The sequence below is a fragment of the Leguminivora glycinivorella genome, chromosome Z, assembly GCF_023078275.1.
Source record: "Leguminivora glycinivorella isolate SPB_JAAS2020 chromosome Z, LegGlyc_1.1, whole genome shotgun sequence".
Taxonomy (NCBI): domain Eukaryota; kingdom Metazoa; phylum Arthropoda; class Insecta; order Lepidoptera; family Tortricidae; genus Leguminivora; species Leguminivora glycinivorella.
The window spans coordinates 46,977,725-47,001,881 of NC_062998.1; the positions used below are offsets into that span (position 1 = coordinate 46,977,725).

At 38.8% G+C, this 24,157-nt stretch overlaps 1 protein-coding gene across 3 annotated transcripts in view; it reads left to right on the forward strand.

The window, feature by feature from the left end:
- Positions 1-24,157, forward strand: part of LOC125240890 (protein NDRG3) — a 112,330-nt gene that overhangs the window by 80,883 nt on the left and 7,290 nt on the right. For all 3 annotated transcript variants that reach the window (XM_048149043.1, XM_048149045.1, XM_048149044.1), the window contains 3 exons: positions 18,503-18,644; positions 20,990-21,136; positions 23,897-24,142. In XM_048149043.1, coding sequence (XP_048005000.1) covers positions 18,503-18,644; positions 20,990-21,136; positions 23,897-24,142 — 535 coding nt within the window. The remainder of the gene's footprint in view (positions 1-18,502; positions 18,645-20,989; positions 21,137-23,896; positions 24,143-24,157) is intronic.

Sequence of the window (24,157 nt, forward strand, 5' to 3'; positions counted from 1 at the left end):
GAGCCATAAAAGAGTTCACAGAGAGCAGACTTTCCCTGGAAACTTAATTTACAGTTAAAAATCTAATACTGCTTCGGATTAATTAAGTAGAAAGACGAGGGGTATGCTGTTTCATACTTTTTCGCCTTAATCTTGTGAGCCGCGGTGACGTTATCTTTTTGACGCAAATTTTAACTTTAGTACTAAATAAAAAGAACCCTACATAATTAATTATGCTACGCGACCAGAGAACGTTAAAGGATAAATGAATACGGAGTTACCTAAGTCGCAAGTCGTATATAATTTCAGAAAAAGTTCTGTTTATTTCTTTTTGAGGACTGTGTTGTCATTAACTTCATTGAGCATCGACTGAAGCTCTAAGACGAGAAGTTACTAATTCTTATGAATGAAAATCCGAAATAGACCCTCCATCTTGATTTTTAACTTGAATACACTTCAGCCAAAATAATCGAAGAAAACAATACTATGTATAGGATGTATCACGGTTACTAAGCCGTAAGCCAATAATGACAGGTCATGTTCAATGCATCCATCTGCTGCAGCGGCGTAATGCTATTACACTCTAAACTAGATATATGTGACGTTTCATACCGTAAGGGCCCTTATGCTTCTAGTGCAAAAACCATTACGTGAGGCCTTTTTATCAAGAACCCTTGGGACATGGAATACCACATATATTTTGAAAACCCGTAGGAGGTAGCAAAGCGTAGGAGTGTGCTGATGGTGGATTTATTCAATGAGCTCCACTAAGTTCCACAGAGCGGGTTGATAAAACCGTCTAATAGCGAAGCGCTTTTATCCGAAGCTGCATATTTGATAGACTACGGCATGTCACGTTCTAATCTTGCTAAAATAAGCTCATACAGCGATGTGTCTCGCATCCCTTTTAGTGAAAATGTTTTGCTACTGCACTTTAGATTTAGTGAATTCCTCTTACTAAATAAGTGCCTGGAAATTCTTTAAGACTATACTCAGTACTGGCCACTGTCCGACGATTTTCTTTTCGCTTCGAAAATACAAGTATAACTAACAAGCATTTCTCAATGGCAAATAATAAAACGTAAGTAATAGTGATGTACCAGGTGATGCGTCGCGAAGGCGTTGACGTCACGTCCCCTTCGTCTAGTTCTAATTGGAGACTGACCTAGTTCTACTGAACAATGGTGAAGTCACACGAGTCTATGGATTTGTCTGGAACTGGATGTCTTCGATGTGTGTAACTTTCCGAGTTTGTTCCTTTTAGGTTCGAATGCGGGGTGATAGATACTACCTATCTACCAGTTTCTTCGTTTTTGGACCCACACATATGTAGTTACAACTTACAGTACAGTTTATTTACAAAAATGTTACTTTAAATTTATGAAATGTGACACTGTTTTTACAGCACACATCTTACTGTATGTTTTTGTTTGGAGCTTGAAAATGATACAAAAGGTAATCGCGGACTATGTAAGTTGTAATGTATTAATAAAAATATGGAAAATCTAAAAATAAATAAGTACATTAATAAAAATATACAGACGGACACAGTCGCACCATAAACTCGTCCCTTTTCTACCTTTTTGGTATGGAACCCTAAAAAGTTGTTTTATCTAAAACCGGGATTACTAAGATCCTCCATTTCAGAACGTTTAAGCAATTTAAGCATGTCAGCTGCATTCTACAAGAAATGAAATTCGTACAACGAATGTTCTACACTTTTTTAAGTAAAATAAAATCTTTCTAATTGATTGTTATTAAAGTTACTTCTATAAAAATTTACTTCGACATTATTAATAAGTTTATCAAAATCTCATTAAAATCGAGTGTCATTTGAGAGCTTTGCAGCACTAAGCGTAAAGTGGAGTTACCTATCCTGGTGGAGGTGGCGAGATTTCCATCAAGTCACAAAAATATTATTGTAAATAAACAGAGGGCTTTCCAATATTTTGTACAACGCATTAGTATTGCCATCCAACGTTGCAATGCGGCCAGCCTGTTCGGTGGCAGCGACTCGAGCGATTTTCAAGAACATCATTTTTTCATGATTTTATGCTTTTTGTCACTTCATCAATGAAATTTTCTTTGAAGTATATTTTTTCTGCCAAAGCAGTCAATTCATTCGCTTCCAAATCTGTCATTAGCTTTCAGCTGAACGGTCCTTCAGCAAAATTACAGATAATTTTCCCCAGAACTCTCCGTCGTGCAGGCATATTAAAAAAGAGTAACGGAGGTAAGGCGGCATAATATATGATCAAACGAGCTTCGCAAGCGAAGTTCGATCGATATTATATGACTCGCTTCATTGGAAGATATAATTATTAAGTTTACATTATTGTAGTTTATTTAATCTACTGGCAACATATTGCACGCTTATTTTAGAGATTTATAAAAAATAAGTATTTCAATTGCCTCTAAACCTTCCCCTCTACCCTCAGGTCGGTGCAAACCGGTAGTGGCATCCTCATTATTTTCAGAGATTATTCCAAGCAAAACTTTGGAATCTGGGTTTATCGGGACGGAGGGTAATTATATCTTCCAATGAAGCGAGTCATATAATATCGATCGAACTTCGCTTGCGAAGCTCGTTTGATCATATATTATGTTTCCTCGCTTCATTATTCGATATAATTATTAAGTTTACATTATTGTAGTTGTTTAGAGACAAAGTTTTGCGGATGGCAATTGTAAATACAAAATTAAATATTTATCATTTAATTTTGTTACATAATTATTACTCAACAACTAGCAATTACATAATTATGTAATTTATAATCAAGATCAGTCTTATTCAGTAACACAGTTCTTAAATTAATTAAAGCAAACTGATCTTGCAAATAGGTCTTCGTCAACTATTTGACGATGGCAGAATTTAGGGAATATTTCCGAGGTTGGGGTTCAACCCGCAGTTTTTCTGAACGGCAGTAAACGTGGTAGCATGGCGAGTGCTGTGTGCACTAAATGTCGCCACGTCCATCCCGATCTCCGCTAGTACTTAGTTTGTTTTGAGCTCATTGAATAAATCCACCATCAGCACACTCCTACGCTTTGCTACCTCCTACGGGTTTTCAAAATATATGTGGTATTCCATGTCCCAAGGGTTCTTGATAAAAAGGCCTCACGTAATGGTTTTTGCACTAGAAGCATAAGGGCCCTTACGGTATGAAACGTCACATATATCTAGTTTAGAGTGTAATAGCATTACGCCGCTGCAGCAGATGGATGCATTGAACATGACCTGTCATTATTGGCTTACGGCTTAGTAACCGTGATACATCCTATACATAGTATTGTTTTCTTCGATTATTTTGGCTGAAGTGTATTCAAGTTAAAAATCAAGATGGAGGGTCTATTTCGGATTTTCATTCATAAGAATTAGTAACTTCTCGTCTTAGAGCTTCAGTCGATGCTCAATGAAGTTAATGACAACACAGTCCTCAAAAAGAAATAAACAGAACTTTTTCTGAAATTATATACGACTTGCGACTTAGGTAACTCCGTATTCATTTATCCTTTAACGTTCTCTGGTCGCGTAGCATAATTAATTATGTAGGGTTCTTTTTATTTAGTACTAAAGTTAAAATTTGCGTCAAAAAGATAACGTCACCGCGGCTCACAAGATTAAGGCGAAAAAGTATGAAACAGCATACCCCTCGTCTTTCTACTTAATTAATCCGAAGCAGTATTAGATTTTTAACTATAAATTAAGTTTCCAGGGAAAGTCTGCTCTCTGTGAACTCTTTTATGGCTCAACTTCAAACTGGATGAAAATAAAAAAGTTATTTTACCAAGCAGCAGTTTACAACTAGCCTAGATTGTGACCCGACTACCGATAAGTATTAAGAGATTGGTCGATATCTGTTAAGAATAGCAATAGATTCTAAAGTTGTAAATATATAAAATCTAAATGTCCCTAATTCGTTATAAACTGTGGAATTAACAGTGGTTTCAATGGGTGGCAGCCTCACCAACTATCCCATACGCGGCATTTGAAACTTCGCCACTTGAATAGTTGCTGTTTCCCTCATCTTTCACGAGACATTCCACAATTCAGTAGTAAATCTAGTAACGTGCCTTATTTCTGTAAGACAATCGTTTCTTAGAATGCCGGTGTTTTATTTAAATTCGTGCGCCCGATTTGGTCATACTATAATGTGTGGAAAACGGCACAAGCTTACCGTCAAAAGCTGTAAGTAGGTTGAGTTTTTGTGGATAGCTATAACTTTTGGAAGCATCTGGTTATATATATCAGAGTACATTTTATAAGTAGGTGTATCGCTCTCGTGCGCGTATATTGTATTGAATAGTAAAATTATTATCTTCCCATATAACCATAATCGGTCGCCGTTCCTACGCAAATCCTCCTATTTTGTGTACACACAGGTCTTCGGGTCTCAATGCTTAGTCGCAGTACGGTCGACGTTTAGTCGCGGCGACCCAAATGGGGACGATTGGTAACAGGCACAAATGGTCACAGAAGTGTGCACTACGCGTGCACACATTGTTACCGTTTGGCGACTACTTTTCCAAAATCATTCGTTCATTTCATTCTTTTCAAATGGCGACTGTCAGAGACGTGAGAGACGTCAAAGTAAAAATGAAATAAAATCATTTGACATTAAAATGTAATGGCGTAAGAATTTGTTAAAGATAAATATTGTTTGCATTTGTAATATAATGTGGGCTAATTACCATGGCCAATTAAATTGCTCGAGTGATTTCATAAAATAAGTCTAAATTTATCAACGCGCCATCAATTTACCTCAGTTTAACCAGTAATAATATTATTGACTACTCGGTGTTTGCGTGTTATGTATATTGATTGGTGAAGTTTTAGTGCTCCAGTGCATATACTATACTGAAATAATAAAAATAATGCCTAGAAAACCAATAAAGTTGTTAAAATATGGATTAAGACGGTAATATTCCATGTAAAAAACAGTCGCCAAACGGTCACCAAACGGTCGACAAACGGTCGCAAAATGGTCGCAGCGTACACGCGTGACCGAAGGCAGTGAATGCTTCTTGTATTCATTTTTTCCAGGTATCCTCAAACTTTATAAACAATTAAATATGCCGTCGTACTCAGTTGCCCTCACTAAAGAAGATTAAAAAAAAATTGTAACGTGCGTACCGAGCTGCTGGGTTGTAAAGGATCGGGGATCATATTATTATGGTCTTCTATAGAGCAACTAGTATTTTGCGGCATTTCACAATTGACACTTGTTGAAGTAGTCGTCATTAATATTACTATCAACATTAATTTCAGCGATCTGTACTTCTTTTGTCAAGATTTTTGTATAAGTAGATAAGTATCTACAAATTTGTAATGTTAAAGAGACATAAATAAAACGTAGTAGAGTAAATAATGTGTTTTTTTTTGTAACCCAAACAAAATACTTGTAGATACGAGTACGGAAAAGAGGAAAATCGATACGAGTAGCGATATATTAATACACGAACGAAGGGAGTGTTTTAAATCGACACGAGTTGTGAATGTCCTTTTCGCACGTGTATCGTACGACGATTTTCAGTACCTAAATCTAAGCTAAGGGTTTCGACCAGACAAGAAATGAATCATTGCTTGATTTGCTCGCACTACTGCGTTAAAAAAGCAGCATTTGTACTGAAAAAAACTATCATTGCGCAACAGAAATTCTATTAATATCACAGTAAATACTCTATTTCATTTGATTCCTACTTTTATTGTGTAAAGCAACACTACACTTCATTTTTATGAATAAGAATTAAAAATTATATATTTAATACATTAAGTAACTATAAAGTGCTTATCTATTTGTATTATCATTCTGCACTTTTCTTAACTTTCCCACATTTCTATAAAATGTCGAAGAGTGCTTAAATGGTCGTCGTCGTTTATATTATTTAATTCGCTCATATTTAAATGATTCAAAGCAACCAGTCCACAACTTCACAAGACAGTTTGAGAAACCTTCGTATTTCAGATTGTCATTTGCGGATACAGTGGTTTAGGAGCAGTTCGGTAATCAGACCTACACATGTGTGTACAAATTCTGTCAATGTCACTGTCAGAAACCGTTCTGACAGTGACAATGACAGCCACAAATTCGTCCACATGTTGTTACCGTTATGTGTGCAAACGTCGACTAATAAAGTGTCGTTAAAAGTCATTCTGACAGTGACATTGACAGCCACAAATTCGTACACATTTTGTTACCGTAACGAGTGCACACGACGACTACATTTTGTTATTGTATCAATACGGTCGCATTGTTTGCACGACGTTACCACGCGTTATGTCACATTTGACAGTTAGTTACTGATTTGAAGATTTTGCGACTGAAATGGTTGTATGGGTTTCTTTATTCAAAATCTTAGAAATTAAATTTATTCGTATGACGATTTACATAAACATTTCAAACAATATGTAGCTAAAATTATACATAACTCCAAATTTCTTAGAAATTATACGTAAAGGACCATAGAACATGAATTAACCTATCGGTAAAAGTCATTTATCCAAAGTTTGGTCAGGGGCTCAAATAAAATAAGTCGTTTTCGATTAAGCATGGTGCTATATATATGTACCTACATATGACACTTTCATTAAGAGTATACAGTCGAGTTCATAGATGTGTACATTTTTCACCTTATTGCATAGAGTTAAGGTGAAGAAATGTACACATATTTATGAACTCGACTATACCTATCATGTGTTATTGTATCAGAGATTACACTATGTTGTCTCGTATCAAAGAAAAAAGAAATAGAAAAGGCTACGCAAAGTTGGATAAAGTTTTTATTTGTTTGCTCCACTGTTGCTAGGACTGCAATTATTAAACTTCGATGTGACTTCGATACTACAGTCACACTCTCCTTTTCGCTCATACTAAATTCATGAAGGATAGTAAACATGAAAATAAAGTCGCGTTCAAATGGGGTTAGCTTGGATCAATATTATGCATTACTTGCCAAAACATGCTATGCTTCGTACCGCACTCCATGCATAGTAATCAGAATGGAGTAATTGGGACCGAACAACTAACTATTTACTTCTAAAAGCAACGCATTGAATTTCCGATGTTTCGCAGCAATAAATAGGTACTTGAATTCAACGTTTCGCCAAATTACATTAAAAAGTGTGTTATTTTTTTAAAATCAATTAATTTTGGTACTTGAAGTACGCGTACGTAATGTAATAAAATAAATATGAATTGAAGGTTGTTGCACACCTAACCGCTCAGTCATCGGCTCATCGTCAACCAGACGTCATCCATACGCAGGATGTGACGGAAACAGCTCAGCACCTCCGAGGTGCCCGCGTGGCTGAGCCAGCAGCACGCTATCGCTATTCCGGCGGCGAGACGCTAGCGTGGCGGTGGTCCGACGTAAGCTCGACGACATCGAGTTGCCCGCGCGTCGCTTGCGGATTACGAGCTTGTGCCGAGGCGAAGCTTTGATGTTACAATGTCGATGTGTGTGCGTTACAGCATGGAATTTCTCACAAAGAATACTGGACGGCTTCGAGTTGAGGTGACGAGCAGTTAGGACTACGACAACCTCTAAGTATTTACTTAGTTTGATTTTTAATACCTTAAAGAGTATATTACCGTCTGGGCGTAACTGACGTGGTGTAATGTAAGTGTTATGTTGATATCCGGCTCCGGCAACATATTTATTGTTTCACATTTATTGAATTTTAGGAACTACCTAGTAGTCTCCGCCAGATTCTCGTTTGTATTGGATAAATAACGAAGCAAATTTCAAAACAGGAAATATCTAGTTCCATATATTTGTAGTAGCAACTCACCACACAATATTAAGTAATCAGAGTTTGATTTAAACGTGGTATTCATCCTAATTAGGCAGGATTCGCGGAAACGATTCGGCGGCCGCGTCCCGCAGCTTTGATTGGGGTCGCTAATGGACGAGATAATAAATGTTGACGGATGGGATTTATGATTCAAAACGAGAGTTCACACTACACTAACTTTCTATTTTTCGTTATTTTATTTAAGTATTTAATATTCTATCATTTGATGTGCATTCACCATTGATCTGTCTGTTTTAATTTACCTACTCTGTTTTTTTTGGTACGTCGTAGTAAAAGTATGAGCTATAAGCGCTTCTCAATAAGCCCGGTACTAGCAGCCCGCCTTAGTGCGTTTTCACATTATCCGATCCGATATCGGATGTCGGAAGGATTTCAAAGGCAAAAATCCAAGACGGCGCCTTAAATGTACGGGATATCGGTCCTACTTCCGATATCGGATCGGATAATGTGAAAACGCACTTATCCCGCGCGCACGCGCAGCCCTTTATAAGCCACCGTGCGGCCGGCGCTCGCTCATCCCAGTCGTCCTCAAAACGTCGACGTAAGACCGCCCCACAAGGATGGGGCGCGACCAGATACAGCCCTCACAGCGCCCAGCGCGGAAGGGGCTACTCACACCCCAGCAGGGGTGTTGAACGACATTACAGCAGCGCTCGCTCAGTTTGTCTCGCGCAGCGATCCGATCACATTGTAGCTGATTGCTTTGATGGAATAAATTCATAAATAAAATTCCTATCTTCCGTCTCTACTTCGATGGGAGCTCCGTTAGTGCATGCTCCCGAGCATACACCACAGACACTGGAGCAGGCAATTCCTGTTTTTCGGCAGCCGCATCCCACCCCACACCCAGTCTTGCATCGGCAAAATATAGTTTTGAGAATGGAGTCAGGTGCCACTGGGTCGTTGGTTGTCACTGGCTTTAATATGCCATCGCCTCTTCTAGTTCATCCCCATTCAGTAGGTGGTAAATAAATTGTACGTTAAATACAATAATATTTGTACGCCTTTTTTTTTCGGATTCAATAAGTAAAATTTTCAGTAGGTGGTAAATAAATTGTACGTTAAATACAAAATATTTGTACGCCTGCTTGAATATTGAATGCACGTGCTAAACTTACCACTATTTTAGGAAAATTTTACTTATTGAATCCGAAAAAAAAGGCGTACAAATATTATTGTATTTAACGTACAATTTATTTACCACCTATGGGGATGGAGATGAACTAAAAGAGGCAATGGCATATTATAGCCAGTGACAACCAACGACCCAGTGGCACCTGACTCCATTCTCAAAACTATATTTTGCCGATGCAAGACTGGGTGTGGAGTGCGATGCGGCTGCCGAAAAGCAGGAATTGCCTGCTCCAATGTCTGTGGTGTATGCTCGGGAGCATGCACTAACGGAGCTCCCATCGAAGTAGAGACAGAAGATAGTTAGGAATTTTATTTATGAATTTATCACATCAAAGCAATACTGGGCGGTCGTGATGCTTTGCTCGTCAAGTCAGCTACAATGTGATCGGATCGCTGCGCGAGACAAACTGAGCGAGCGCTGCTGTAATATCGTTCAACACCCCTGCTGGGGTGTGAGTAGCCCCTTCCGCGCTGGGCGCTGTGAGGGCTGTATCTGGTTGCGCCCCATCCTTGTGGGGCGGTCTTACGTCGACGTTTTGAGGACGACTGGGATGAGCGAGCGCCGGCCGCGCGGTGGCTTATAAAGGGCTGCATGCGCGCGCGGGGTAAGTGCGTTTTCACATTATCCGATCCGATATCGGAAGTAGGACCGATATCCCGTACATTTAAGGCGCCGTCTTGGATTTTTGCCTTTGAAATCCTTCCGGCATCCGATATCGGATCGGATAATGTGAAAACGCACTAAGGCGGGCTGCTAGTACCGGGCTTATTGAGGAGCGCTTATAGCTCATACTTTTACTACGCGCGTTGGTTTCTTTTTGCGTTGCATTATAACACGTTTATGTGAAATAGTTTTTAAGTTAGAAGGGGGTCAAATGTGGCTCCAAACGGTTCGTGTAATATTACACACGGTGCTGCTTGCTACTTTTGTTACTTGAACCTGGCTTGACACGGTACCGCGTCTCTATAAGAATAAACGTATTGTTATGTTTTTTCCTTTATTGTCCATCTTTTCCCTTCCATATCTCATGAACGATTGATCCCAGATAAAAAGTGTATAAGACTTTTTTGTAGAGAATTTTATGAAGATTACTTGTGTTTCAGAACATTTTTTGCTATGTGCCACAGTTTAAATAAAGCGTTTACTTACTTACTCTATGTAGAAGTTATCATACAATTTAAGATTCAATATTTATAGCCGCACCTTTTGAATAGTCAAGTTAGAATTCAAAGAAATTTTAAGAATTCTGCTTCTGTGGAAATGCGGCGGTCGATTGGCATCCGTAAGTCTATTTAATATTTATGTGAATGTGTAATTGGTGCCTACTTAAACTAAGTCGCTCGATTTTTACGTATTTATTTAAATTAAGCCCCATTGAAAGCTTCACTGGATATCAATACATGTTAAGGCTAGCGATTTAAGGATTCAACAGAGTGCATGTTAGAGGATTAGCCTAATGGGCGGTGTTGCACATGTTTTTCTACACTCACAGTCACAGTTAATGCTTGGATTAATACATTACATACCCGTTTGTCTCGTTACTTCGTTAACACTGTTGTATTTTTTGTTAATTGGACAACTGGACGAGTTAAAATTGTATAATTACAAATTATACATGTATAGGATTATAACTTACTGTGCAAATGATTTCAGAATTAAAACAATAAAGTGCGCGTACATCTGGGCGTCGTGAAGGCGCACCAATAATGTTAATTTCTGGTGAACGTGTCAAAGTAGCGTGTAGTCATAGTTATATGTGATGTTGATTCTGGTGACCCACACTGCTCGGCATACAGTGGTAAGTTACAGAACAAATACGGGTGCGGTAAGCTGTCAGCTTTACGTATTCATCGCCGCCGACCCCGCTGGGCTCCTCAAACACTACAGCCAGTGCCAAGTAAAATACAAAAGAGGCTCGATATTGCTCTGTTAATTTAATTAGTTATGTAATCAAACCAATCCCCATTTTCCTTGATAACGGGATCACACTCGTGATCGTTATATCAATTTAGCTAATTATTTTTTGTGTTTGTTATTATCAGGGGTCGGAAAATTTTAAAAAATATATATGGGTAAAACGGAGTGCGCGTGTCCGGTATTTTGTCATGGGATTTAGATATTGAATTAATTTCACTTTCTCGAGAAACTATTATCGAATAAAAATAGAATGAATACACAGCAGGGTACAACATGCTATTTCGATTATTGACTGTCATGTCCATTTGAAATATTCCAGAAATGATTACGATAACTAAGGTTTTCCTCATGTCAGTTGGCTTGAACTGTATGAAAGGGCCCCCTTCACTGTCACTCGGCCGTAACCAATGGCTTACAGTGGGAAAACAAGTAGCCGAACACTCTTAAACCTTAATATATGCGCAGCAAAGTTGAATTCTTAGATAACCAATTTGGCCCTGACCGAAATTCGCGAGTCAAAGTTAAAGGTTTATCCAAGGGCTCCCAATTTCTGCTTAAAGATGAATGGCGAATGAGTTCTCGAAATCTTGCATATTATGTTTATTTTTCTAGGAGACAATTCTCATCGTTAGACTTAGGTATTACGAATCGTATTATTATATGCTAAAAGCGATCATGTGACCCAGTGTAAACTTATTTATCAATGTATTTTCAAACTTAAATTAATTAATCTAGTGTAAGTAGCTTATCATTCCTTTTCACATTTTCTATTTCAAATTAAATATTGTTCTACAATTTTATTAGGCTAACCGAAACGGAATCGTCTTTTTACACAACAGTATTTAGGTAGGGTAGGTAGAGGTACTAAGTACCTACTTAATTGACAATGGTTCAAAATTACAATTAAATACCTACTCGATATACACTATACGGATCTACATCCGCGCAAGATTTTACGATCAAAATAATTGTACTGGCTGTTATAGTGCGAGAAGGACTTGACGTCACTTGTTGCCACCCGTTTTCAGGGTTCCGTAAGAAAATAATGCTCGTAACCTAATTCATGTACTTAATACAAAATTGATGAACCTAAGGGAATAAAATGTGTGGATGCGAACAGGAGTTTAGGTACGCAACTAAAGCTATAGGAACTGAGCTAGATTTCATTAATAGCTGTATTCTCCTGAAATACATCCTAATGAGTTCGATCCAGCATAGCAGACGCTATCGTAAAACTTAGTTTCCTTGTGAAACTCGGGAGTAGGTAGTTGTCAAGGCGGACTTCAGGGGGGTTACCATGACGTGCTAAGGGACGGAGCTATGTAACTGCTATAGCTGTGTCCCTTTCTCTCAACCTAAACTGAACGTCTTTAGTACATCATGGTAACCCCCCAGGTCTAAGGAAGAATATACCTACTTTATTTTTGTTTTCCTTGGTTTAAAGAATATATTTTAAAATATTCTGCAATGGTCGCAAAATGGGTCACGTTCTGCGTTCCTCCAGATCGTGATGGAAGCATTACGGAGCGGCGAAGCCACAAATGACCACTGCACGCGGCGCATGCCTCTGCTACGGCAAGGGAACTGACGCGGTGAGGGCGATGCCCAACAATGAGGGCAAATTATACATACTTTTACGAAATATTCTATCTAGGCGAGGTTATTTTACCACTGCGAAGGCTGCCAAATATTCAACTAACTTATTTCTATTTCAAAACTTTGATGTTACCTTCAGTGCAACACATAAAATAGTAGGAATAATATAAAATGGAACTAACAAATTTTAATATGTATGTACTTACAAAATTGTGGGCCACAATTTTGTAGCCATGTTGTTTTCGCCATGCGTCAAAATGTGACACTTTTCTACTTTTTATGTCACACTGTACACGTCCCATTTTCAGGATAATCGGCTTCGTTTTATTGAAATGTAGAAACTATTTTTGATGCTGGATCATTTCAACTCATTTGGAATATTTTTTAGAGCATCTAAATTGTAGTTAGGTGGACAGACGCAGTCTCACAATCCCAACATTAACTTATGATCAACAGTAGTATAAGCAAAAGTTTGGATTGGGAGAGAAAGAAGAAAAAGAGAAAGAATTGTGTCGTTCTGATTTCTACTTATTCTTATTTTACAATCTAGTTGGAACCTAAATGTAACCTGTGCACTGTGGGTACAAGTAGTCGCACATGCACTTGTTAGACGGCATGGCGCGGCTTTGACATTTTATAACAAATAACGATGCACGATGCCAACATTGCCAGCTGTCTGTTCTATGGAGCGACGCATTTGTGAACATTTCCTAGTTATTAGGTAGGTACTCTTACTTTAGATAGGTAGGTTGATACTCTTACTTTGTCATAAGTTCAAACACCTTGTACAGAACTCCTTTCTTTGTAAGGAACATCCGCATCAGTCACCCGAAGTGTCTCTTTTGTAGGTGAATAAACTGCATTAATAGGACACAGTCGCGACGGCCTGGCGCCGTCTGTGCCCCGCTGCCAATCAAACGGGGGTGTATCCATCGTGAAACGTTCATGCGCTTATGCCTTTTGGACACGTTGCCTCTACACCCTCCAATTATTTAGCTATCTTTTACGGAATAGCGCTTACTTCATAGTAATAAAAGTATTAACACGCTATTCTACTGGATTACTAGGCCTTTTCTATTGAGTGCACTCATTTTGTACACCTATTGCACGTACTGAATTATACCTAATATCCTTTATTTAATGAGGCCCACAAACCACCAGTATGCCGGAAGAAATCACGATAATACTATCATATTATTGTAATTGGCAAGTTGCGTAGTCGATGGAGGAAGAAATGCTGCTGAGTGTCATAAAAAAACGTAATCTAATGCAATGTTATTTTTGTTCATTGATATTCCTATAAAACCACCATCATCATCATCCTCCTTGCGTTATCCCTACATTTGCCACGGTTCATGGAAGCCTGCAGTCCGCTTTGACAACTAATCCCAAGATTTGGCGTAGGCACTAATAGTTTTACGAAAGCGAATGCCATCTGACCTTCCAACCCGAAGGGTAACTAGGCCTTACCTATTGGAATTATTCCGATCTCCTCACGATGTTTTCCTTCACCGAAAAGCGACTGGCAAATATCAAAAAACTTATAAAACCATATGATATACTATAGAAAAGCCCACAAAAATAGCGTCCATTGTGTTCCTTGCGAAAGTATGCGATATCTCAATTTCGAATAGGTCCTGCAACTACAGCAAGAAACGACAGCCGCTAATATAAAATATTTAAAAGATGGATTGCATTTACAAATACGCGGTACACTACCACTATCGCCTCGCACTAGTAAATTTACCTTGCATTTGTATAGCTCTTGTCGGAAGGAAAGGAGCCAGCGGAATCGTTGGTACCGCAGTGTTATGTAACACTCGCTCGATATAGGTTACCTACGTAGGTAGCCGTCTGGTCTGGCCATGCCTCTTTAAGGCATAAAAAATCATTAACCGGAAAATTGGGTCTTCACGGAGTAAGCAGAATTTTGAGCCTTTTATGTCCTTGGGTACCTTTATCAAGCCGCACTTATTACCTGTGGTAATAGCTGTAATGACGATGTTAATATTTAATAACTATGCCGTGACAATCGTTGCACAATCTGGTTATAAAGTTTGAGTTCATTTGCCGCAGTATTATGTAACTTGGTCGATCGGTACGTTTTCAGTTGTCGGACTCGTTTCGGGCTAACTCACTTGTGTAAATAACTATGTATCGAACAAATATCAGCTACTGGTTATCGGAAGTAATTTGAGCATTGTTAACATAAATATACCTATTATTCGATTTGTTTAATCATTCGTACCTACTTCCCGATAAAAGCCTTCCACAAGTAATTTTATTACTTAAATAGGTGTTTATTTTCGGATTTATATTTTCAGAATTTCTGAGTATTTATATCATTATATTGAGAGTATTGATACTCCTACGTCCTCTGGAGACTCGATACTTTTTCAATAAATATATTTTGAAATGATGCATGTTATCAGTTATTAATAAGGGCCTACCAAGATTATTTTTTTACGTATTTCTGTATTTTTGCAGCTGATTGATTGCATATAGGATAATATGCCATTTTCTACGTAGGTATGTTGATTGTGTTGCGTTTATAATAAATATATGTACACGTCACAACGGTACATACAATCATAGATATAGGTTTTTGATAGTGAATGATGGTAACTTACCCTATGTACATTTTTGTAAAGTATTTGTCAATGAAAATATTCGGTCGAAGTATACCTAAAAAACTATATGCAGTCCTGTAACTTATTTTTGAAAATGCGAGGGTGCGCAATAAAGCTGGCTGCTGGGTTTTAGGTACCTTTAAATATGTATACGAGGGTTTCAGTCGCGTTTTGCGAAGATGGCGCTTAGTATCCTGGTCTTCTGAACGCTGGTGCCTCGTATTGTTCAACAGCTAAAAAACTTTGTATGTAACAAAGAATAGCATTAAGAGCGCTATGACAAAAAAAGGCGATATATTGTAAAATGCACAATATTTATCGACAAAATTGTACACTTTACTCATACTAAAAGTCAGTAAAAGTACTTGTTTCAGTTAGAACATCTTATTAACTGTCGGTTAATTAAAAAACATATGGAAGAAAAAGCTTTTCCAATTAGTAATGATTTTTTTTCTGATGCTCGTTTAGAAAAAACCGCGTGAAGCACAGATTTCGGAGCTCTTATTATGTACAATTTGATAAGCTCACTCCCATAAATGCGGTAAATTTAAGTTCCTTATATCTTGTATTTTAGTCCCATTAAACAATATTTATCATTTAATACTTTGAAATTGAGAAATTGAAAGTAAAACGAACTCAATTTTGTCTGGAAAATACATCGAAACAAGTGATCATTTCTCCGAAAATCTACATGTTATCGAAGTTATTTTAGTACTTAACTAATCTGCACAATCTGCTTAAATTTCTGTTATCCATTTGTCGTTATAATATTGTATAATGATTTTTTGGCAATTTTTTGAAAACTAGCCTTCCTGTCGCTATTTTACCGGTGACGGACGCTCGCGATTTCAGTACCGCGTCGGAGCTCGTGAAGGTATTGTATGTCGCTCCGCTCTCCGACTTTTGATCGTGAACGACGAGAATATTTGTCGTTGTGTGGGTCGGACGCCTTGTTTATACACGGGCTATCCTCGCATTGTGTGTGTGTAAACAGCGACCAACGAATTTGATCCTAGATCCGTAAATATTTGCTTTTGTAATATTTTGTTATAAATTATGTTATGTGTGTTTGTAATTTTGTTATATTTTGTTATGTTTGAATGTTAAAGTATTACAACGTTATGATGATAAATATGTGAAAATTACAATACGGTCAAAATGATAAGACACATCAAGATGGTACTCGGGGTCTGATGATGGAGCCAGAAGGTGGTCACCAGTACCAGTGAACCATGTAAGTAAACCACATCGTGTTTAGGCTCGTTGGGTTCGTCTCAACAAGACCTTTGACAAGAGGTGGTACTCAGGGTCTGATGATGGAGCCAGATGGTGGTCACCAGTACCAATGAACCATATGACTATACCACTTCGTGTTTGGACTCTTTGGGTTCGTCTCAACAAGACCTTTGACAGGAGGTGGTACTCAGGATCTGATGATGGAGCCAGATGGTGGTCACCAGTACCAGTGAACCATGTAAGTAAACCACTTCGTGTGTAGGCTCGTTGGACTCGTCTCAACAAGACCTTTGACAAGAGGTGGTACTGAGGGTCTGACGATGGAGACAGATGGTGGTCACCAGTACCAATGAACCATATGACTAAACCACTTCGTGTTTAGGGTCATTGGGTTCACCTCAATAAGACCTTTAACAAGAGGTGTTACTCAGGGTCTGATGATGGGGCCAGATGGTGGTCACCAGTACCAATGAACCATGGAACTAAACCACTTCGTGTTTAGGCTCATTGGGTTCATCTCAATAAGACCTTTAACAAGAGGTGGTACTCAGGGTCTGATGATGGAGCCAGATGGTGATCACCAGTACCAATGAACCATATGACTAAACCACTTCGTGTTTAGGCTCAATGGGATCGTCTCAATAAGACCTTTAACAAGAGGTGGTACTCAGGGTCTGATGATGAGGCCAGATGGTGGTCAGTGGTCACCAGTACCAATGAACCATGGAACTAAACCCCTTCGTATGTAGGCTCATTGGAATCGTCTCAACAAGACCTTCCACAAGAGGTGGTACTCAGGGTCTGATGATGGAGCCAGATGGTGGTCACCAGTACCAATGAACCATATGACTAAACCACATCGTGTTTAGGCTCATTGGAATCGGCTCAATAAGACCTTTGACAAGAGGTGGTACTGAGGGTCTGATGATGGAGCCAGATAGTTGTCACCGGTACCAATGAACCCATGTAACTGAACCACTTCGTGTTTTTTATGTTATTCACATATGCGAGTTGATTTTTTGGTGACCACCATCTCTCTCCATCACCAGACCCTGAGTACCACCTCTTGTCAAAGGTCTTGTTGAGACGATTCCAATGAGCCTACACATGAAGTGGTTTAGTTCCTTGGTTCATCGGTACTGGTGACAGTGGTGACCACCATCTGGTTACATCATCAGACCCTGAGTACCACCTCTTGTCAAAGGTCTTATTGAGACGACCCCATTGAGCATAAACACGAAGTGGTTTAGTCATATGGTTCATTGGTACTGGTGACCACCATCTGTCTCCATTATCAGACCCTGAGTACCACCTCTTGTCAAAGGTCTTGTTGAGATGAACCCAACGAGCCTAAACACGATGTGGTTTAGTTACATGATTCATTGGTACAGGTGACCACCATCTGACTCCATCATCAGACCCTGAGTACCACCTTGAAGTAATTAGAATTGTATTTGACTTATCATCATATTATATTAATATATACTTTACTCTAATACTTATCATATAACAAAAGCAAATATTTGGAATGGGATCTACTTAAATAATGATCACAGTTTATAATTATTACCTTAAATTTTTAAATAAATTTTAACATAATTAATATTATTTTGCGCTATATTCCAGTATTTTCGTACAAAATAATGTTTAAAAAATAAAAGTTTGTATCGAGATAGTACTAGATTGTGGTTGTTATCAAAATTCCATAGGAAGGATCAAGATTGTTTTGTCCATTATTGTAGTGCGAGCGAGTGATAAGACGTGCTAGAAAGGGTCGGCATATTGGGCTCGCGCGGCGGGTAAAATACCTAATTTCGCCCGACGCCGAAATGTTATAACGCTCTTAACATAAATGAACATTTAGCATGAAATTTTGCAACAGTCTAAACACATTGACAGATTTTAACACGAGCACAGTATAATAAAGAGTACTATCGTACAGTATGGCCACTCCCGCTACCCGCTGAAAGTGTCGCCCACACTCTCTCGGTTACTTCACAGTTACCACCTGTCAAAGACGCGAACAGTCGACCTGTCATGTTTCACTCATACAAGCATAGTACGCGTTCACCTACACGAGCTTAGACTGTGTACTAGGAATGCGTTTCTTTCATATATTTGAGCGCCAGTGTCCGAGGCACAGTCCGAGGTGTGACACGAGGTTGTTACTAATGTACGTATCGTTTGTTCCAGCTACATCTACCCGACGATGGACGAGCTGGCCAACCAGCTGAACTACGTGCTGGGACACTTCGGCATCAAGTCCTTCATCGGGTTCGGCGTCGGCGCCGGCGCCAACATCTTCGCGCGCTTCGCTCTCGCCTACCCGCAGAAGGTACGTGGTCAAGAATGCAATCGTTGACACTCCGTTGAATTCGTCCGTATGGCACTGGTCCCACCGCGAGCTACTAAGCTCACCGCTGGACGAGTAGCTATAAACATCGCCGTGTCTCTTTTATTTACACGGGAGTATCTTTTGTTCGTTTTTACAGCCGATAGCTTATAGTTTACTAGCTCGCGGTGGGACCAGTGCCTATTGGTGCTGCAGAGCCAGTTGCGTATCGTCACCGCGGATCATCAAGGATTGTATTGTACCCATCTCCTGGTTATCCGACGAGTGTGTAATAACTTCTCTCTTCTCGACTCTCACAATCGTTATCGATTTCGTCGTAGCGGTACTGAGGCATTCGGAGAGAGGCTCTCGACGACTGTTACTTAATTTTATTCCAAAGGATTCAATATTTTTTGTCATAATTTGATTTTGTAATTCTTTGTTATGGTATTGTAGTACTTGTTGTAGTAATTATCAAAGGAGTCCATACGCCTTATTAATAGTAGGACTTACTGCCCGTGCAGTATTGAAGCAAAGAGTGCACACTAAACCAGGAAGAAAACTCTCAGGAACTATACCTATTTTAATAAAACTTAGAAGGAAATCCCGTTCCCAATACGATGAAAAGTTATTTTCAATAGATATGCATGGAATGGCTCGTGGGTCATCCTTAGTTTCATACTACTGAGACGCTCATTTAAATTCAGTAATAAGATTATTCCGACCGTATCAAAACTTTGTATTTACTTTAATAAAAATGTAGCGTACATGAGTATTGAGTATAAAAATATTTCACTAGATGGATTACATCAGACACTCCTGTTTCTTACATTATTTAAATGATGCGTGCTTAAAAAATTTGATTGAGTTGGCGATGGCGTGATATGCTAATTATTTATATTCTGGACAATGAAGAATGACGTTAGGTTAGAGTACTTACTAAGTGATTCTTAAGTGGTAAACCTTACAGTAATACCACGGAACTAAACGACCTTTGCAATACAATAAAATGTTTGTAGCTCTTCCAGGATTTGCCTATTGACAGCAGTAAACCCAAAATAATTGATTTGTGGCTTACCCGCACTGAAAGAAAAAACAACTAGATTTCATGTTCCATCAACAATTTTTTTGGTTATAATAGGCTACACTCATATCTAATTTGGCACAAGAAATGTTTGTCTTCTGTAATAATTGAAATAAGAAACCAATATTTTATGAATTTGGATATTAAATGTGCACGATGACTAAGTATCTTTAATTTAAAAACGCATCACCGCATCGTCGCATTGAAAACGCTGTCGGACTTGTAGTGACGTCATAGAATTCATGTCAAAGTTTTGCACTGAATGACTTCATTCACAGAAAATCTATAGATGACATGGCTGATGTTGTTTTTGCCTGATAACGTAAAAGTGTTCGTTAAAAATATTTTTTGCTGTTTTTAAGTCACGATAAAATATAGTGGTGTTTTTTTCGGTTAATTGGACAGTAAGTTAAATTCACAAGGCAAATTTCTCTCAGTGCTGTGCTCCGGGTCCGCTCGCCGCGCCGCGCCGGCAAGGTGTTCCCGCAGTGGTGTGCTGTCTTCTTCCTTTTTATTGTCTATATGATACGCGTCTTAACTAAATAAATAATATAAAATTTTGAACTTTTTGATCTGGTTAACCTGTGTTGTGACATGTCACTGACACTACTGGTCAATCTGTCATGTATCAGGAGTTGTTTTTATGACGTTATTTCCCACTGGCATGTAGCCACGCTACTACCAATGAGTTAGCAAGTTTCTTCGGAAATAGAAGGCTTGTAAGACATATGGATACATTCCACGCATTACTCTTTCCACACAGAAACACACGCACATCTAGCGATTAAATATATGAAAGAGGCGCGTTTCTAAATAGCACACAGTTTAAGCTCGTGTAGGTGAACGTGTACCATGCTTGTGTGAGTGAAATATGGCAGGCCGACTGTTCGCGTTTTTGACAGGCAGTAACTGTGAGGTAACCGAGAGGGGGTGGGCGGCACTTTCAGCGGGGAGCGGGAGTGGCCATACTGTACGATAGTACTCTTTATTATACTATGATGGAATACTAAACCAGGTACATATGGACTATTTTCAAGTGCCAGACTGAGCTATATAATTAAGCCATAATAGGTACCTACTTCATTAATAAAACGTTAATTTTTGTAAAAAAAAAAAAACTGGTTGGTTAACCAAACCACTGATAAACCTATGTAACAGATTTGTTAGCATAAGTACCTAGAATTAACAAAATGACATGTAAAATATATTTTTATTAATAAATGATCGTATCGTATCGTATCGTATGATACATGGTTTGTTGCAGGTGGACGCCCTGGCTCTGATCAACTGCACGTCCAACCAGTCGGGCTGGATCGAGTGGGCCTACCAGAAGATGAACACTCGCTCGCTGCGCTCCCGCGGCATGACGCAGAACGTGCTCGACTATCTCATGTGGCACCACTTCGGCAAGGTAAATCACTCAGACTAAAGTATTACTACCCCTACTATACAAGAATATATGTGAGTGTGCACGGGAAAACGTCCCACTTTGTCGATTGCTATAAAGCCGCTTTGTCAGTTTATTCATATATAGATACAAGTAAATCTCGCCTTAATGGTAACCGACAAAGTGGGACGTTTTACTAAACACTCACATATATGATATACCTATACATTTATGCCGGGCTGCGAAACTATTTTGACGACCGGTCTGGCTCAGTCGGTAGTGACTCTGTCTGCTGAGCCGCGGTCCTGGGTTGGAATCCCGGTAAGGGCATCTATTTGTGTGATGAGCACAGATATTTGTTCCTGAGTCATGCATGTTTTCTATGTATATACGTATGTATTTATCTTTTTAAGTATGTATATCGTCGCTTAACACCCATAGTACAAGCTTTGCTTAGTTTGGGGCTAAGTTGATCTGTGTAAGGTGTCCCCAATATTTATTTATTTATATTTATTATAGATTCCTTTGCCGCATTCATACTTATTATCTACAGTTATTACTTGTATTTAAGAATTTTTTCTGTAATTATTCATTATAGACGGTTTAAGGTTTAACAGTATACATGATGAAAAGGATTGAGTGTGAAGTTAGTGAATTTTCGAATCATAATGGTTAATATGTTCTGTCTTGTCGAAACAATGTAGATGAGAGACATGCCTGAAACATTGTCCTGCGTACTCTTACAATAATAATATGTAAAATCCACATAAAACGTTCCTTGTGCCCATCAAGAGCAAGATAATACAATTTTATGTGAATAAATTCGGGTACTTCACTCAATGTAAACTTATTATCCTCAATTTCGTTTGTTCGGCTCATTTGCGGTGGCAACTCGTCTCGGCGCGAGTTCGACCTGACAGGTTTCCTTTATTACCTACCACGTGGAAGTTACAGCTTTTAACCGCTAATTTAATATAACAATGTCAACCCTAATTCTAAATGAACTTAATCTGTTTTCGTTTGGACGTAAATACTCCTGGGAGTCCTGGGTGCATAGCCAAGGTGGCAATCACTTGCGCTACCACAACGAAATGCTTTGTGTTCGTCTCTGTCAGTCTTCCGTATTAGTGCGGTAACGGTGCGTAATCGATCGGCATGACGGGCATGTTGCCTTCGTAACTTGGCTTTAGTTTTGCTATTAATTACGCTGTCTTTATTTTTAACTTCTGATTAGCAGAAACGTCTGCAATTCAAAAAATTTAAAATTTAAAATTTAAATTTTTAAATTTGTTTAAAATTTAGCATGGTTAGCGCATCGTAACTGGTGAATTTCCAATATGACTTGGAACTCCGGTTGCCGTTTAAGAAGTTTAACACTCTTACGGTAGATGTCGCTACGGGTCCCATTGACCTTAGTAGTGGAAAATTTCGCTGGCTTGGTTGAAGTCTTGGTGGCTCAGTTGGCAGAGCGCTGGAGTATCGATCCAGAGGCCGTGAGTTCAAGTCTCACCCAAGGCAGACATTTTCCACTTTTAAATTACGCTGTCATTTATAAGCCTTACATATTTATGGCTTTTTTAACTGAAAGGACTAAGAGATACCACATTGTCGATTGTCGGTTATAGGTAGATAAAGATATTAATATTGAATAAAACAGTGTCCTCAGTTTAATTTTTTATTTGGAATCTTGATGTATCAAATAACCCTTTTGGTGGATATCAACACATTTTATAAAGGAGTCATAGCTAATGCGAATTTGAATAAACTTTTATGTGCCATATTAGCGAATGTAGAAATTTATCGACGCTGTTGGAGAGAAATAATTTGGAAAATAGTTGAAGAAATATGTTTTCCTACAGTCCCGTATTATTTAAATGTTTCACAAAAATGTCTGCAAGCGTTGTTACGTTATTGCATAATCATTCATCATTAATGGTTACTCCACAAAAAGGATAGGAAGTAGGAACATGTTTCATTGTTAGCCAATTTGTTTTATCTTGAATAAAATCTAGGTCCGGATATTTACTGCAGTACCTAGTTGATCGTGAAATACCTAGTTCATTTCCGATGCCGCCGCTGTCCGGATTGTAGCTTCCCATGCCGGATATTGCTGGCGATATTACTTAGCGACTTTAAATTAACTATTTGGAAGTATGTATGATTTATTATCACGTGATAAAATGTTTTCTGTTTATTAGATTTTTTAGGGTTCCGTAGTCAACTAGGAACCCTTATAGTTTCGCCATGTCTGTCTGTCCGTCCGTCCGTCCGTCCGTCCGTCCGTCCGTCCGTCCGTCCGTCCGCGGATAATCTCAGTGACCGTTAGCACTAGAAAGCTGAAATTTGGTACCAATATGTATATCAATCACTTTTTTATTGTTCCCTATTTGTATAAAAATTCTAATTGGCTGTGCGAAGATGTTGTATGAAATTATTTTTCATTGATCATTTACTTATAATTACTAAGCAAGCGGGTTTATTTACGTTATTAAAGTGAAATTAATCCTTTTATTCTGAGGTAGACGAAAACTATTATGGAATTACCCTTTTCTAACTTGCAAAGCGATATTTTTCCTTCTTGAAAAAGTCTTAACGGAAACTTCTCTAACTCTTAGTATGCTTCCAAGTTTATCACTTATCAACGTGAATAAGTTATTTGTCACTCTCACACTGGCATATTTCCACATAATATATATACATAAATGATACAATTTTTACAAGCATCATAGGCCCGCTGGTTCGAATACAACACGACAATAAAACTTTGGATATCTAAATTTTCAGTTCCCCGAGGAGCGGAACCACGACCTGACGCAGATGTACCGCATGCACTTCAACCGCAACGTGAACCCGACCAACCTGTCGCTGTTCATCGACGCCTACCTGCGCCGCACCGACCTGGGCATCTCGCGCGACGCTGAGACCATCAAGGCCCCCGTGCTGAACATCACTGGCGCCCTGTCGCCTCACGTGGAGGACACGGTCACCTTCAACGGGCGGCTACACCCCAACAACTCCACCTGGATGAAGGTAGGCTTGGACCTC